The sequence below is a fragment of the Mobula hypostoma genome, chromosome 21 (genome assembly GCF_963921235.1).
Source record: "Mobula hypostoma chromosome 21, sMobHyp1.1, whole genome shotgun sequence".
Lineage (NCBI taxonomy): Eukaryota > Metazoa > Chordata > Chondrichthyes > Myliobatiformes > Myliobatidae > Mobula > Mobula hypostoma.
Genome location: NC_086117.1, coordinates 47,916,416 through 47,935,170, shown reverse-complemented (window position 1 = coordinate 47,935,170; position 18,755 = coordinate 47,916,416). Strand labels below are relative to the sequence as shown.

General features: G+C 39.9%; 1 protein-coding gene across 2 annotated transcripts in view; it reads left to right on the top strand.

The window, feature by feature from the left end:
* Positions 1–17,640, top strand: part of zgc:162952 (PKc_LIMK_like_unk domain-containing protein) — an 87,856-nt gene extending 70,216 nt beyond the window's left edge. For both annotated transcript variants that reach the window (XM_063073951.1, XM_063073950.1), the window contains 4 exons: positions 1,037–1,210; positions 5,721–5,804; positions 12,072–12,158; positions 13,785–17,640. In XM_063073951.1, coding sequence (XP_062930021.1) covers positions 1,037–1,210; positions 5,721–5,804; positions 12,072–12,158; positions 13,785–13,886 — 447 coding nt within the window. In that variant the 3' untranslated portion in view covers positions 13,887–17,640. The remainder of the gene's footprint in view (positions 1–1,036; positions 1,211–5,720; positions 5,805–12,071; positions 12,159–13,784) is intronic.
* The last annotated feature ends 1,115 nt before the right edge of the window (positions 17,641–18,755 follow it).

Sequence of the window (18,755 nt, the reverse complement as noted above, 5' to 3'; positions counted from 1 at the left end):
TGATCTCATACATTATTTCTCTTTTTGTGTTTGCTTTGTTCATGACATCCTCGTTAGATATTCATTTCATCCATGATATTCTTTCCATCCTTCTCAAAAACCACATCTCTGCTGCTTTAATTTGCTTCCTCATGTTACTAGATATTATCCAACATTCTGATCCATATAACTGGATAAACGTAACATTTCAGTACTCTGAGGCGGGTTGTCATGCCTAGTTTAGTATTGGTCAGTATACTCTTCATTCTCATAAAGGTGTCTTTTGCCATCCCTATTCTTCTTTTGATGTCCATGTCGCATCTGCCCTCTGATGTCACCCAGCTTCCTAAGTAGCAAAAGTTCTGTACTTGTTTTATGTCTTCCCCATTTATTCTCAGCCTGCCGATAGGATTCTCCTTTTTGGATATCACCATACATCCTGTCTTTTTGCAATTGATAGATAAGACCCATTTTGCACTTAAGAGCTACTGGGCTAGGGTTAAAGAGAGCGGTTGCTGGGTGGTGCGGCTCGAAGGGATAGAAGGGCCTGTTCTGCACTGTATCCCAAAGTAAAATAATAATATACCAACACACAGTGAAAATTTGCTTTGCCATCCATGCAGATCATTCTTAAATCGTAATTTACAGTGAGATTTAGAACTGTTCTGCAGCAAATCTGTTTTGGCACTGCCTAGGTTTATTTACCAGGCCCAAACAGTGAATTTGTTTGTCCATTATAAATTCAGTCATCTTGAGTCACAATTTTACACAAGTAGATTCTACTAATTGGTCCCGAAAGGGGCAATCTTGGGGTTTATTGTTCGCATATAACCTCTAATGGATTGAATTGCATTTAATTGTTTTTATCTGTATGCTTTCATACAATGCTATCTGTGTGCATTTTTTTTAATGTGTCTCTAAGAATTACTTTTGGCAAAATTTGTACTTATTCCTAAGCCTATGATCTCATTCAACGCTTGAACAGATTTGTGGAACTTCGTTCACCCTGTGATCCTATAATGGCTCTCAGTAATTTACATGTTTTGCTTCTCATCAGAATTGTTTGATTCGGGTAACGCCACGTGGGAGAGAAGCCGTAGTCACTGACTTCGGGCTGGCACGGGAGGTGGCCGAGCTGCCCACAAAGGACTTTGACCGCAAGTTGTCCTTAGTGGGATCTGCATTTTGGATGGCACCTGAAATGTTACGAGGTGAACCTTACGACAGGAAGGTAACGTGCAGCCAATGTTTTTGTAGTTCTTCAGAGCAAGGGTTGGGTCCCTTCACATTTTTCTCACCTTAAGGTGATGTACTATTATTTCGATACTGAGATACTTATTGTATGAAGAAAATAATGAACTTAAAATTAATAGAAGTACATGTATTTAAAAAAAAATCAAACTTGGTAACTTGGATACTCTGGCATCTGGAAGGTCATACAATGCACGGCAAGCCACCAGAAGTTTCTTTTAAGGGCCTCCACTGTAAAATCTTACCGTACGTGAGTTACAAAGCATCTTTGACATAGTGCAATATTCTTTGTAGGGAATAGAATTCTCAGAGGTACTGTAGTGAAGTGTAGTCCTGCTGTTAAACCACAAGTAAATCCCTTTATATCTCTCCTTCCTAATGCTCCCATGTTCTGGAACAATGTACTACCTTATAATCCTGTAATTTAATTATTTGGATTTTAATATTTATGCTTTGCAAAGGGCATACTGATTATGTCCTAAATCAATTAAAAAGTCCAAAATTATTGGTAAAAGCAATTATCAAAATAACGTAGGGTAAGGTATTTAATAAGAATACATCAGGATAAATTTCCCAAGCTACTTTTTTATGGCATGGACCAATACCACTAAGCAAGGGGTCAGTTGGCTCAAGGTTGGGAACCCCTGCCATAGAGAGAAAAGTAACTGTTGGGTTCCAAGAGAAGTCAGATCATTAGATTATGAGGACACTCAGTCCTCGTTTATTGTCATTTAGTAATGCATGCATTAAGGAATGATACGATGTTCCTCCGGTATGATATCGCAGAAACACAAGACAGACCAAGACTAAAACTGACAAAAACCACATAATTATAACATATAGTTACAATAGTGCAAAGCAATACCGTAATTTGATAAAGAGCAGACCATGGACACGATAAAAACAATTCTCAAAGTCCCGATAGCCCCATCATCTCACGCAGATGGTAGAAGGAAGAAAAACTCTCCCTGCCATGAACCTCCAGCACTGCAAACTTGCCAATGCAGCACCCTGGAAGCACCCGACCACAGCCGACTCTGAGTCTGTCCAAAAACTTCAAGCCTCCAGCACCGAGCACAATCTCTGCTGAGCACTTGACTCCGGCCCCGGCTGTCAAGCAACAAGCAAAGCCGAGGATTTGGGGCCTTCCCCTCCAGAGATTCTGGATCGCACAGTAGCAGCGGCAGCGAAACAGGCATTTCAGAAGTTTCATCAGATGTTCCTCCGTGCTTCTCACGTCCGTCTCCATCAAATCAGGATTGTGCAGGGCATCCTACTTGACAAATAACAGATATTCATTCTGGAGTGGCCGCTGCGCGCTGCGTCGCGCCACCGTCTTCTCTTCCATTTTATTCAGATCTCACTGACCCTTTAAAATTCATTCCTGGAGTGAAGATACTTCAGTTCTGACTCTTGTGTCCACCCTTAATTTCTTCACAACAGACCAGTTAGTTGTGATTACAAAACAGAAGCAGGAGGGAGGCCACCAGACCCCTTGAGGGTGCCTCGCTATTCAACGTATTCATGGCTGATCTGTGCTATCCTGGACTGCTCTTCATATTCACAGGCCTCAGTTCTTCAACCTTACAAATATTTGTCCAGTTGTATTTTTTGAGTCTAATGATTTGCCCCACTCACCATCTGGGCCAGAGAATTCCAGAGATTCACCATGCTGCTGATTGATCATCCATCTCTGGCAGTGTTCAGGGCTTCCTTCATCATGTCAGTAGATTCCTCAGTTTTCACTACCGTCAGTCATGCAAGGCCCAGGTGGACACAGGAATGCCGTCACTCTCGGTTGTAGAAGGATTCTTCATTGCTGTTTCCATAACACTTTTGTTTTACCAGCCGGGGTTGTTAGTCCTGAGCTGAACCCCTGAACCCAGAGGACCAGTGGACCACTGTTAGTCTGGTCTCCACCCTTTGCCCTGTTTAGCATGATTGACCGTACCAAGAGCCAAAGCATAAAGCTCTGACTCCAGCCAACTTAGCTCTCCGGGTTGTTGAGGAGGCACGTAAGTCTCCAAACCACAAGATTGTGGTCCTCTTGGAGGACCATACCCTGAGAGAAGAAATTTCTATGGACCTCAGCTTTATACCCCTCTTCTTGTAACTATGTCGCCTTCTTCATAACTTTTCTGCTACTGAAAACATCTCACCATCTATCCTGTCATTTTCTGTTAGGATCTTATTTATTTGAATAAGGTTACATGAACACACAGGAACAAAAACCAAGCTGTATGGCCTCTGATAGGCTAATTTCTGGGAATGTCCTGCTGTATATTATTTGAACTGTCACCAATGCAATTATATTCCATCTAGGTAGGGGAACTAAAGCACAGTCAGTTTGAGCCACTGACATTAGAGCATCTAGAATCATATATAGGCTACATCGAGTAAGGGCAGGTGAGCTTCTTAATAAGAAAAAAATAAAAACAGAAAATGATAGAAATTCTTTGACTATTACACAATTTATGCAGAGAGTATTAGCATTTAAGGCTGAGACAGACAAATGTATATCAAAGGTCATGGAGATCCAGTAGGAAATTATTGAAGCCAATAATCAGATCAAGCCTTGGCCCTATTGAATAACGGAGCAATCATAAGCGGCCTTATAACCACGACCACCTCCAGTTTCATCAGTTAAGGTGCAGCTCAACATGGATTTGCAAAACGTGGTCTTGGGATCGAACAGATTGCTTTTGTTCCAAAGGAGCATGCAGTGGATTTGATTCTAAATACTGCTATGTCATGAAAGTTGTACTTTATGGCAACAGTACCATGCAAAGACATAAAAAATGTTACTTTTATTATTTTGATGCATTTTCTTTATGTCCCACTCGTAGTGGATTTTATTTATCTTGCTGTAGATCACATAGGCATTTAATAAGTTCTTAAATATTGGGAAGTCACTGGCATGGAAGGATAGAGCATTGACTTTCTTCAAGTTGCATTTTCAGGTCCAGGCAGAGTTGACTCATTATCAATACAAACTAACACCGATCTCTTGGAAGAAGTTTTTGGACATTTTCAATGTTATTGTATTCTAACCACATAGTCCGCAACAGGAACAATAGAGACATAATGGGAAATCTAAGGGGGTTCCATTCCAGCACAAAACCTTGGATTACATTACAGTACTTGGATGAGGAATATACAGTGCCTTGTAAAAGTATTCAGCCCCCAACCCTTTGTTCACATAAATGAGTATTACAACCAGGGATTTTGATCAATTTAGCTGAGAATTTTTATTTGTGAATCACATGCTTCTTTTTCACAGTGGAGCCCCTATTTAGCAGCATTTATCTTCCCATCAATCCTGACCAGATTTTAAGTCCCTGCTGCTGCAAAGCATCCTCGTAGCACGATGCTACCTCCACTGTACTTTACAGTAGGGATGGTGTTACCCGGCTGATGTGCAGTATTGGATTTATAGAATATACACCTTTTAAAGTGGAACTTTTTGGCCTCAACATTGGTTTCTTCTGACCACAAGACTTACTTCCACATCTTTACAGTTTTTTCTAAGTGACACTTTGCAAAGTCTTTATAGGCAAGGATATGCTTTTTTTTTTAGCTAGGGCTTCTTCCTTGCCACTCTTCCATAAATACCCTTTTTGTGTAAGACCTTGGAGGTTGTGGAGCCATGAACCTCAACCTATTTTCTGTAGCTCACTCAGAGTGACAGCTGGTGTCATAGTAGCCTCTCTTATAAGTGCCATTCTTCTCCAGTGACTAAGTTTAGAGGGCCTGCCTGACCTAGGCAATGTGCCTGTGGTTTCATATTGTTTCCACTTTTGTTTCCAATTGGCTGCACTGAGCTCTGAGGTGAGCTTGTACCCTTCTCAAGATTGGAACTTCTCTATTATCATTTGCCTGATTTGTCTTAAATAATGTTTTGTCTTCATTTTGATTTGGTCTGTTGAAAATGTCTGTTTAAATCTTACAGAGAGGGGGAATATTTATTCAGGTGATCCTCCAATTTTCTACATCAACAAATTGGGTAAGTTGGCAGGGTAATGTATAGTATTGCACCTGAGGAAAGTTAGCGTAGTAATAACAAAGGGGACAAATATTTTTTCAGCCTCACAATTTTGGTTTTTACTCTGTAGTAAATTGTTGACAGGTTTTGGAATTTGTCTTTTGACTTGACATGATCCACAATGTTTTGTAAATTAGCTCCAAAATCCTACTTCAATATATTTTAAATTTAGAAAATGAGACAATAAAATGTGAAAATAGTTATGATGGCTAAATACTTTTTAAAGGCACTGTGTATGTTCAGAATGATTCATCTAATAGCCTTTACCCAGGTTTTTTGTTCGATAATCCTGCATTTGATTGATCTATCATGCAATGTTGCATTTCTGAATGCTATAAATGCCATGGTCTGATTTATCTACAAACTTGATTGTTTGTAAAAGCATGTTAATGCCGGGGATCAAATTGAGCATTGTGCTGATTGTTTTTAATCATTGCATATTTTACAGGTTGACGTTTTTTCCTTTGGTATAGTATTATGTGAGATACTTGGCAGAGTTCCAGCTGATCCTGAAATTCTACCCAGAACACAGGTAGGTGTAACTGAGTTGCTAACAGCAGAGCCAAAGAATCTAAGCAATAACTGAAGTCGGTTTGCCTAACACTATTGCAACCAGGCAACCCAGTTCCAGTTTCAGTTTCACTGCTGTCTGTAAGGAGTTTGTACGTTCTCTCTGTGGCCACGTGGGTTTCCCCTGGCTACTCTGGTTTCCTCTCACACTCAAAGACGTGTGGGTTAGTAGGTTAATTGGTCGCGTGGTACAATAGGGTGGCATGGACTTGTTGGGCTGGAAAGGCCTGTTACCATATTGTATCTGCAAATAAAATAAGTCGTTCAGTGGGATGGAATTGGCTCCAGAGTATTTGATCATGCATTTGGGATTGGCATCACAAGTGCAATGGGAAAAAGAATCAATGCAGCAGAGATGTGGTTCCTCAGAAGAATGCTATGCATATCATACATGGACAGGATAACCAACGAAGAAGTTCTACAGAGAACAAAAACAAAACGTATGTTACTTATATAAAAAAAAATCAGAAAACAACAATCAAATTCTTTGGACACATCATGCGAAGAGAGACATTAGAACATTGAGTTACATCTGGAAAGCTGGAAGGAGAAAGAAGCAGAGGCAGACAGAATGAAAATGATAGACGGAATAACATCATGGTTAGAAACAGGGGAGGCAACAGCTACAATTCGGAGGGTCAGGGACCGTGATGGATGGAGAGACACGATCGCCTACGCCGGACGGCAAGGCCCCTGAACTGATCATTGCGACAGCATAGTGGTTCAACAGTCTTGTTTTGAATAATGAAAATCTCCTCTTTGAGACTGGATGAATTGTGAAATTAAAACTCACATTTTAAAAAAAATCTTGTTTCCTTCCTGAATATGCTTTCTGAGTTTAACAGTGTACTGCAGCTACTTTCACAGGCATCTTCACACCTCTGGTGCTCTGCCACACAGCAGGCATGCAAAGATCTTTCCTCTAGATTTAAAGTGTATCCTGTCACCTTACTGGGGATGGTAAATGTATATTACTGACGTAAACCAAACTTCGCAATGTTGCATCAGCGCCACAGTGGAATATCTCTTTGTATAGCTTCCACTGCAGCTTCTCAGCCTTTAGTTGAAATCAGTTCCCGGAAGGAAATCCCTTCCCTAAATGATTCTAACAGCCCCAGATATTATGTATTTCAGTAGGGCGACTTGCTGTAGCTCCCATTGATATAAGTGAGTGAATTGGTGAGGGTGGGGTGAGTGATAAATGCACTTGTTGCAGTTTATAGCTGAACTGATTTTGGTTTGAATCTTGCGAGTGAATGCTGTCAAATAAATGATGGAGGTTGATCTTAATATGGGAAACGTGTCGAGGTGGAATCAGAACAGTGAATTGGAAAATGCTCTGTAAGTAGGCATATGAAGGGTACTTGAATATAATATATATGCATCTATTTAATATAAACAATGAAAATCAATTAAATTTCATTTCCTGTGGAACAAGTCAGAAGAAATAAAAAGACTTGGAAAAATAAAAGCAATATTAGCATTTCCTTTCATTACTACTTTAGCCATTGAGTCCAGGCTGAATGGTTCCTTTACATGTCCGCCCTCCAGAAGCTACCAGGGTGCTATTGTTGAAACGGTGCGATGACGGTTTTGATTCAGCCCAGTCAGCACTGAAAGTGACAGTGGCGCAGACAGCAGATTAAGAGAACCACCGATCTTCCGTGAGATCAGCCGGCTCAGCTGAGCTTTGGGATGAGAAGGCTCTCTGGTTCACATGGCCCTGCTGTTCATGTGTAAATTACTGAGCCAGAGCGCTTCCATTGAAGATCTTGCAAATGCTTATTATTGTTTTTCACTGTTTCTGTTCTATCCGTACACAGTAAATAGTCATGGAAAGATGATGACAACTTGATGCTAAATAAGGGAAGGAATCTCCATGCCAATGTACTGTGGCTGGCCCAGTGAGGAGCTCCTAATTCAACTAGTCAATTAGACACATGTTGATTCCCTTACTTAAACTCCATGCAAGTTCAATTAATATTATGATATTTTCATAATAAGATCAGTTAAGAGAAATAATATCAACTTCAATATCAATGGGTCTGCAGTTGAGAGGGTGAGTAGTTCCATATCACATCACCGAAGATTTCACCTGGACTGTGCACACAGTCTGTGTGGCAAAAAAAACTGCAGGTGACTGAATAAGTTTGACATGATCCCTCAAATCTTCAGACCTTCTACAGGGGCACCATTGAGAGCATCCTGACTGCCTGTATCCCCACCTGGTACAGGAACTGCACTGAGCACTGTAGAGAGTGGTCCAGACAGCCCAGCGCATCTGTGGATGTGAACTTCCCTCCATTGAGAGCATTTACAGCAGCAGGTGCAGAAAGGAGTGCTGGAAGATCATTGAGGACACCAGTCACCCCAACCATAAACTGGTTCAGCTGTTTCCGTCTGGCAAACGGTACCACAGCAATAAAGCCAGGACCAACAGGCTATGGGACAGCTTCTTTTTACAAGCCATTAGACTTACAAATTCACAGGTCTGTACGTTGGGATGGAATCATAGCACAAAGATTTTTACTCCCCCACATTGTGGGCTGGATGTAAGATTTAAATAAATCAATTCAAATAAGTGTTGTGCATTCTCCCATTATTAAATTTTTTTTTTTGAATGTTGCACCTTTTCAACAGGAATACTTTTTGATCTCCGAAGGTGTTTCATGGAATGGTCATTAAACATGTAACATTACCAAAGGCATGAAGACTAATAGTTGGTCAAAGTAGTAGTTTAATAAGAGCATCTTAAAATGGGAGAGGGAGATGCAAAGCAGGGAATTCTGGGGCCTATGTCATCCCAACCTTACCTATGAGCAGAAGCTGTGTCCTGCAGTAGTGAAGCAATTAAAATTGGGGATGCTCAGGAAATCAGAACTAAAGAGGAATTGGGTTCTTAACTTCAACTTGTGTGTTCACATCTGTACCAGACTAAAGAGGCAAAATCATTGAGTATTTGAATTTTTCTTAAATCAGCGTATTGATTTACCAGTTGTATAGGTCAAATAGCTTTGGAGGTGATAGGTAAAAGACCATGATATACAGTGCTTATAAAAAGTATTCATTCCCCCCTTGGAAGTTTTCATGTTTTATTGTTTTACAGTATTGAATCACAGTGGATTTAATTTGGCTTTTTTGACACTGATCAACAGATAAAGACTCTTTTGTGACAAAGTAAAAACAGATCTCAAAGTGATCTGAATTAGTTTTTTGAGGAGGTATCTAAAATTGAAGGCAGGGCAGTTGACATTCTTTCTATGGACTTTAGCTAGACATCTGACAATATTCCGCTTGGTAGGCTGGTCCAGGAGGTTATGGTGCTTGAGATCTTTGAGGAGGTAGTTAAGTACAATAGAATCCAAAATTGGCTTGGTGATGAAAAGCAGGTGGTAGTGAAGGAGGAATGCTTTTCTGATTGGAAGCAAATAATCAGCAGTGTACTGAAAGGATCGGTGCTGGGACTCAGTGACATGAATGTAAATCTGGGAAGTGTGATTTAGTTTGCAGGTAACAGGAAGATTGTTGGTGTCAAAGTAAGGAAGAGTGTTAAGGCCACGGCAGAATATAGATCGGACAGCATTGGGTGAAGTAATGGCAGTTGGAATTCACACCCAACAAGTGCAAAATGATGGATTTTGGGAAGTCATTTTGGGGTAGAGCATGTGCAATGAATGGTGATATACTAAGGAATATTGATAATCAAAGCGATCTTGGAGTTGTATTCCATAATTTCCTTGAAGTCAGCACCGAGATCAATAGAGTGGTGAAGGATGTGTTTGCCTTTGTTGGGACAAGAATACAAAATATAGAACGTTATGTTTCCACTTTACACAATGCCGGTTTGGCTGCACTTGGAAAGTTATGTGGAGTTCTGTTCACCACATTACAGGAAATATGTGGTTGTGCTGGAGAGAGTGCAGAAAATACACCAGAACCTTGCCAGGACAGAAGGACTTTAGATATGGAGAGAAATTGAATGGACCAGGCACGTTTTCCCTGGAGTGTTGGAGACTGAGAGGCATCCTGGTCGAGGTATATAAAATAATAAGGGGTTTGGATAGGGATAGTCAATTTCTTTTCTCACTTTATGGATATCAAAAACAAGAGGGCAAAGTTTTGAGGTGAAAGGAGATCGGAAGCTAGTAGTATTCTTTATAGATGATAGTTAATATATGTACTAGATAGATTACAAATACCTTGGGATACGAATTGACAATAAACTGGACTGGTCAAAGAACACTGAGGCTGTCTACAAGAAGTGTCAGAGATGTCTCTATTTCCTGAGGAGACTGAGGTCCTTTAACATCTGCCGGACAATGCTGAGGATGTTCTACGAGTCTGTGGTGGCCAATGCGATCATGTTTGCTGTTGTGTGCTGGGGGAGCAGGCTGAGGGTGGCAGACACCAACAGAATCAACAAACTCATTCGTAAGGCCAGTGATGTTGTGGGGATGGAACTGGACTCTCTCACGGTGGTGTCTGAAAAGAGGATGCTGTCTAAGTTGCATGCCATCTTGGTCAATGTCTCCCATCCACTACATAATGTACTGGGTGGGCACAGGAGTACATTCAGCCAGAGACTCATTCCACCGAGATGCAGCACAGAGCGTCATAGGAAGTCTTTCCTGCCTGTGGCCGTCAAACTTTACAACTCCTCCCTTGGAGGGTCAGACACCCTGAGCCAATAGGCTGGTCCTGGACTTATTTCATAATTTACTGGCATAATTTACATATTACTATTTAACTATTTATGGTTCTATTACTATTTATTATTTATGGTGCAACTGTAACGAAAACCAATTCCCCCCAGGATCAATAAAGTATGACTATGACTTAATAAACTGGAATTTGCCACCGAGCAAATAAAATCAATATGTTTAAGCAATGTTTAGAAAGGCACTTGAGCAGGCAAGGCATGGAAGGATACAGACCTAATGTGGACAGATGGGATTAGTGTAGAGAAGCAAAAGGGTTAGAATATATGTATATGGTGACCGAAGGGTTTATTTTCTGTGCTGTGAAGCTCTGTGGCATTCAGAAGGGTGACGCCAAGAGGAGTAGTGATGCCTAGAGCATCAGGACGGAGCAGCGGTGAGTTTGCATTATTACAACAAATAAGAAATTACAATGCAATGTTTATTTTGTATAATTTTTATCAATAACATTCATTCAGTAGAATTAAGAGTACTGTAAAACAGCCGTCCCCAACCACCGGGCCGCAAAGCATGTGCGAGGAAATGATATGAGTCAGCTGCACCTTTCCTCATTCCCTGTCACACACTGTTGAACTTGAACATAGGGTTGCCAACTGTCCTGTATTTGCCGGGACATCCCGTATATTGGGCTAAATTGGTTTGTCCCATACGGGACCGCCCTTGTCCCGTATTTCCTCCACTAAGGTAGAGCGTTCCTATGAAACCTTTCGTGCTGAAATGGTGTAAAGCGAAGAAGCAATTACCATTCATTTATATGGAAAAAATTTTTGAGTGTTCCCAGACCCAAAAAATAACCTACTAAATCATAACAAATAACACATAAAACCTAAAATAATTCTAACCTATAGTAAAAGCATTAATGATATGATAAATACACTGCCTATATAAAGTAGAAACAATGCATGTACAGTGTAGTCGGGAAGATTAAACCAAAACCGATCTGTGGGGGGGGGGGAATCGGCACGTACGCGCATGCGCACACAGGAGCTCGCACAAGGCTTCATGGTCATGGTAGTCTTTCTTGGGGTAAACACAAGTGTCTCGTCAACACACACACAAAAAATGCTGGTGAATGTAGCAGGCCAGACAGCATCTATAGGAAGAGGTACAGTCGACATTTCGGGCCGGGACCCTTCGTCAGGATTTGACTGCTACTTTTGTCCCTGATTTGGGAGTGAGAAAGTTGGCAACTCTAACTGTAAAAGACATGTTGAGGTGAGTTTAACCCTACCGTAACACCCCGTGCCCCCCCACCCCCGGTTGGCCGGTCAGCAAGAATATCGTCAATATTAAACCAGTCCACGGTGCAGAAAAGGTTGGGGACCCCTGCTGTAAAACACAGATATTTATACTAAACAACTTGATAAAGGTCTGACAAAACCAACGAAACAGTTTAAAATCATTGTCAGAGACATTTGAACGTTGATACATACACATACAAATGGCTTAAATTGATTATTAATTCCAATGCAATTAAATAATTGTGCTTTTTGATTTGTTTTGTTTTCTAGGATTATGGGTTGAATGCTGAAGCATTTGAGGAAATGGTGAATGGCTGTCCAAAACGGGTGCTGGAAGTAACTTTTAACTGTTGCAGGGTGTGTATTATTTCTGATTTCTCAGCATCTCTGAAAACCAGTTGCACTGATCTCAAACATGTCAGCACTACTGCAGAGTAAGTTTTGTACTGCTTCCTGACCAAGGCTGACAAAAGTAGGAACGACATCTGAAAAATAGTCCCTTTCTGTAGCAAATAGTGTTTCCCAGAAAAACTCTAAAGCATACTGAAAAATATTCTTGACAGCTTGATTAATGTCGTGGGCGAGAAAAAGATGAACATGCAGTTGGATATATTGTTGGGGCAGCTTCAATAAGTAGGTTGGGCCCTCTACAGTCATCTAGTGCGTAACTTCAAGCCAAATAGGTTCATATAAGGGGGCAACACACACAAAATGCTGGTGGAACGCAGCAGGCCAGGCAGCATCTATAGGAAGAAGTACAGTCGACATTTCGGGCCGACACCCTTCATCAGGACTAACTGAAAGAAGAGATAGTAAGAGATTTGAAAATGGGAGGGGGAGGGAGAGATCCGAAATGATAGGAGAAGACAGGAGGGGGAGGGATGGAGCTAAGAGCTGGAAAGTTGATTGGCAAAAGGGATACAAGGCTGGAGAAGGGAGAGGATCATGGGACAGAAGGCCTAGGGAGAAAGAAAGCGGGAGGGGAGCGCCAGAGGAAGATGGAGAGCAGGCAAGGAGTATTTGTGAGAGGGACAGAGAGAGAAAAAAAGAGGAAAAAGTAATAAATAAGGGATGGGGTAAGAAGGGAAAGAGGGGCATTAACGGAAGTTAGAGAAGTCAATGTTCATGCCATCAGGTTGGAGGCTACCCAGACAGAATATAAGGTGGTGTTCCTCCAACCTGAATGTGGCTTCATCTTGACAGTAGAGGAGGCCATGGATAGACATATCAGAATGGGAATGGGATGTGGAATTAAAATTCAAATAAAACTTTTGTCTGAATGTTAAGTAAAGGACCCTCATTGAAGGTATTATAGCTGAATATCACATAAAATTTACAACAACCTGCATCATCTCCTGAGCAACACACAAAATGCTGGAGGAACTCAGCAGGTCAGGCAGCATCTATAGAAATGAATAGTGACAGTTGGGGTTTCGGGCTGAGACCCTTCTTCAGGGTTTTGTGTGTGTTGTTTTGGATTTCCAGTATCTGCAGACTTTCTCATGTTACTGATTTGCTGCATTATCTCCTGCTTAGTTTCTGATAAAATTGGACGCAGTCCTGCTCAATCCAATATGGGAATAGGTAAAACAGTAGATAAACATGAGTTTTATAAAGATTATCTGGCATATCTCCTCTGTTTCTAATCTATTCATTCTTTAAGTGAAACAATTTTCAGACACTAGAAATGTACATAAAGAAAATTATAATTCATTACTGGTACACCAATGGGTTGCACTAGTGTATGCAGCCTCCTTTAGCTAGATATTGGGATACCTGGGTAGTTCTAAACATGGTTGCCTTTTTGTGGGTCATTACTCATTTGTGTGTGTGCACATGTGTAATTCATGCATGCCTTCAGCAATGGAGTGGAAGTGAGTTGTGCTGGATCTTAAGGGAGTGCTGAAGATGATGTACCTTTAAAGGAAATGTAAAGATGTGTTGGTTAAATTCAGACCATGCCATTTGTTTCTTCCACTACAGATTGACGCCTTTAAGAGGCCATCATTTACCGAGTTACTGGACCAACTGGAGGATGTAGCTGAAAGCTTAGAAACAAATAAAGACCGTCAGATGCCTGTGTGAAGCTATCATTGCTTAACTCTGCCAAGGGACTTGTGTGAGTGATAGCAGTCATTGTTATCATCATACTAGTAAGAGAGGATTTGTGATCTACAGGAATTGGAGAACTGTCAGCAAGGACTGACTTTCAGATTCAAGTGAAAATGCACAACATCAGTTGATTAATACCTATGGGGAGGAATCTGTACTTTGGAGAATTATGTTGCTGACTTAAGCACTTCCCTCTTTGGAAACTAAGTTGAGAGATATAAAATGGTTGCACATTATACGATTGTGGATTTTGTATTATTACCTGAAGTCCAAATTCCAGTATCTTCATATAAGTGCATTTGCAACATGATTCAAACTCTGGCATTTTTTTTTGGAAACTGCCAATACAAATGTGGATTATGTGTTGCTGTGCAGCTAAGTGTTTATATTCAACACAGCATTCCTTCTGGGCTGTAATGTGCATCTTTTATAATGCTCTGGGAAAGAATACAGCTTTTGAGAGCTGACTAATCTTTACGTCAATGAATTTTCTCTGCAGACTTCTCACTCTGTACTCTAATCAAATTGCACTTAATATACTCTAGCTGTTTTTGAATAATTTCAAGCCAGAATCAGAATATGTGGCATGATTCAGCATTAGTTTTCCATGGACAATATTTCCTGAAAACTTGTTTTTGCTCAAAACAAAGTCTCTACCAGGGTTAAGCAGTAATCTTTAGTGCACCAAGGCACATTAAACTTTAAATCCAGTAGTTCTCTAAGGAAGTGTCTCATCCATGATAATTTATTATAGAAAAATTTCAGTGGGTTTGAATTCCCAAGTGGGTGTATCTCTCAGTTCCCTGGAGATTCAGACTCAGTAAAGCCAATTTTGGGAACGTCTCCCTGGAATAGCCAAATGCTCGTTAGATTCAATGTTTGAATCTCGTGTTGTGTTTAACAATGAATTAACCTTAACAAGTAACTCCTTGTCTTTATTGGTATAAATGACCTGAAGTGGATAACATGGTGCCTGGAAGGTGAATAAGAAACAGAAAAAATATCCTGAGACAAACTTTACAGTGTTCTTCAAAAGGACACGTCATTGTGATGAAATGTGTCTGGTTTTTAATGAAAGAACAGTTCCTTAGTGTATCATACTGACATTTTATTTTGCTTAGTGACACTACAGTTGGTAGCATAAGAATTAATTATCCCACAGTAATGCATATATTTTGGAAACTAATTGCGTGGAAAAATGAGTTTTTATTTAATTGGCCAACAGTGTTAATTGTCAGTATTATTCATGCTGATAAATTATCGCAATTAACATTGACGTCAGGTAATCGATTATTTTCTCGCTGTCTAAATACGCTGTTATGGTTCTTTTGAAAATGGCAGTGATCTGCTGAAGTTGAGGACCCACTCCAGTCCCAAAGCCTTTTGCAGCCAATATTTCATTATGTGATAAATGATGGCCAATGTGTACAACAGAAGGATAATAGCCAAATACTTGTTTTGAAAATTAATGTTGGTTGAGGAAATATTGGCAAGGAAACTGATTATCAGGTACTGCCATGTAAATTCTCCAGGTCTGGGCCAAATCATTTTAAGTAAATGGTACTAATGTCTTCAGCAACTTTGAGCTCAGAAAGATGAAGAACAATGAGATTCCCACCCTTGGCTTATCAATGCTGACTGTTTGGAACATGTGCACATGTGAGCTGGACAAGAACAGTATAGGCTTAACTCGGATGCTGTTGTGAAACTGTTGTAATTAGTCACTTTCAGAATGACCCAGAAATACCAACACTCAGTCGAGGTACAAAGACTAGTTACCAGTTGCGTAAGTGGGAGCTGGCTTATTTTAGACTCTTGGAGCGAAGCAGACGAAGTAGGAGAGGACATGAGGACAGATAGTGTTTTAAATGTCATTTACTGGACGAGCAATTGCTGCTTGAAGAAGGCTGAAAATACTTCCTGTGCCTTTCTTGGGGGCTGTTAAGTTCACATTACAAGATACCTCAACAAAGTGATAAAGGTTTTGTACAGATTACAGATGGATTTTGAATGCCCTGCTGCCATGTTTGATGCCCCAAATTTTTGAATCACCTGACAACATTTTAATTGGCTTAAAAGCATTGCTGTTGTTGGTTTGGGTCAATGTCTCTATTGGGATTAGTCAGGATGCCAATGCATTATTTTTCATCACTGACTACTTACAAATTTAACTGTTGAAAGTAAAGAACAGAAGTTATACTCCAGTTTCATCGGCAACTCAGTGATCTAACATTATGTTGAATTATCTCTCTTGTGCTATCTGCCTTAAAACAAGTGCAAATTAAATGTTTTTAGATATCCCAGTGTTGATTGTAAAAGTAGATCTGAAGTATTTAATATGATTTATAGTTTGGTACGTGACTCTTATAAGGTACAATATGAACACTGACAGGAAACATTTCTTAATTGCAGTATTTTCTCCTAACATTTAACTTTGAGGCTGAACTCCAGGTGAAATAGAATTGTTTCCTTTTGGGTCAAGCTGACTTATCTGACAGTGTTGGGTGAAACCTGGCAGAACATATTTTTAGACCTTGCTGAACTAACAAAACTTAAAAGCAGCTGATTTGTTTAAGATATTAGTTTGAGACTTTGGCCTGGGGATGTCCGATGTGTTGTACTAGATGGTAGACCAACACACTGGTCATGCATGTCTGTTGCATTTGCCAATGGTAGTGATTCCATGGTTAGATTGAGAGGTCCTAGGAACTTCATAAAACCTGGCTACTATATTTCCCAAGCTAGAGTGGAAATTTGGAAAAGCCTTCTGCAAAGATACTTTGAGTTGATGTTCTGCCCTTTCGTCTGCTGGTTCATCACTGGCTTTGGGAATATCTTTTGTCTGCTCCTTCAAAGAGGAAATCAATACCAGTTTAAAAAAAAACACAATCCTTTTAAGCTTTAATGGATATTTAACTGCAAGCCTAAAATTAACATGGGGAGTTTCTTTGACATGTGGAATCTGTATAGGCCTTCAAAACCACCAGAGACTGGCTTAAAACCCATAAAGCTCCTTACTATATCCTTAATATCAGAAAACAGCTTAACATTTCTAAGCATAAAATGCCTTATTACCTAGCAGAAAGACCTGGAGATTGAATCATGAAAATGATTGGAGAGAATAGGAACCGATGAGCATTAAAGTGCTATGTTCTTTGTGCTATCTAGAGTTCATTGTAAAAGAGCATTTAACTCGTTTGTTCTTTCTGTATGCCAAGAAATCTGTATGTGATTTTATGTTACTTATTTTAAAGAATTTATTCTCACCTGGTTTTGTTTTATTCTCCTTTCCGTGTTACATTTGTTGATTATCGAGGTTGTTTCTGATACTTTTGAGTGAATGCTGCATTTTTGTACATAATGTACAGTAGACTTATTGACAGATGACATGTATAGATTTGATGGATACTTACTGATTAAAGAAGGTGGTTTGATCAATACCTGCTGGCTTTGGATGGTGCTAGAATATTGAGAAAACTGTTATGCAGATTTGAACATGTCCGAACAACTTTTTAAAAAAAAAGTTAAAATATGACTTACATTTGAAAACCTGAGCTCTTGATGCTCTCTTTGGAAAATGTTGGATAATGTATATTTTGTTAAGACATATTACTTTGTAGCCTCTGTTACTTTTTTAAAAATCTAGTACTGGCTCTAGGCAAGGGCAACAAGGGGTCATTCACCCCATCAGTATAAAGATAGTTTAAAAACAATAAAGTTCAAATGAAAGATGTGTTGGATTCCTTTTTTTTTATTTACCACTAAAATAAATGGGTTCAAGTATATGATACTTCTATATCCAGTTTACATGGAGAGTTCACTGATCAGACAAGTGTTGCCCATGTTCCAGATGAGTCCTGTCTTCATTGTTGTTAGAAAGTTCCTTTTCCAGATGCCCGCTTCCTCATTTTTGTTTGGAAATGAAGGATTACCTTACTGACGGCCTGATATCCAGAGGAAAATGACATCCTCCACACAGCACGATGCATACACTCCTTTTTGTGACGTAGTTTCTCATGCACTTTCAGTCTGCTAAATACAGGCACTTCATGTAATCTGAAAATACAGACACTTTAGTCTTGGAGGTAATGAGAATACTGTATATACAATAACTAAAATCTCAAAAGCTTTCTCATTTCACTTAACATTAAAAGTCTACTCATACTTTATGACAAATTATTATCTTGCAGAACTGAATACAACTTGTACTTCAGTTAAGCAGAATATTAGTGTGACCGTATCTGGAGAATTTGTATGCTATTGGTCTTATTGAAGGAAATGCATTGGAAGAAGTTTAGAGAATGGTTACTGAGTCAATACTTGAAGGGGCAGGTTGTCTTATAAGGCTAGGCTTGTATCTGTTGGAGGTTTAGAAGACTAATCAGAATCAGGTTTAATATCACCAGCATATGTGGTGAAATTTGTTATCTTTCTGGCAGTAGTACAATGAAATACATGATAAATATAAAGGGGAAAAAACTGAATGTGTGTGTGTGTGTTGGTGTTGGAAGATCCTGACAGGATTCAAAACAGTGAATGTGAACACACTCTTGTGGGAGAATCTGGAATGAGGAGCTACTTTTCAACAATAATGTTACCTATTGAAGACAGACATAAGGTGATATGTTTTTCCTTTCGCAGAGGGTCATGATTCTTGGGAACTAGCGGAAGCAGAGTTTTCAGGATGGAGGTAGATGTGTGCTTGTTGCGGAAGTGGTTGAAAGGTGGGAATGTGGACTTGAGGTTATCATCCAGTCAGGCATGATCAGATTATATGGGAGTACCAGCTCCATGGTGAAGTAGACTCCTGCACCTGCCTGTGTCCTGCTGCTGTTGTGCTTG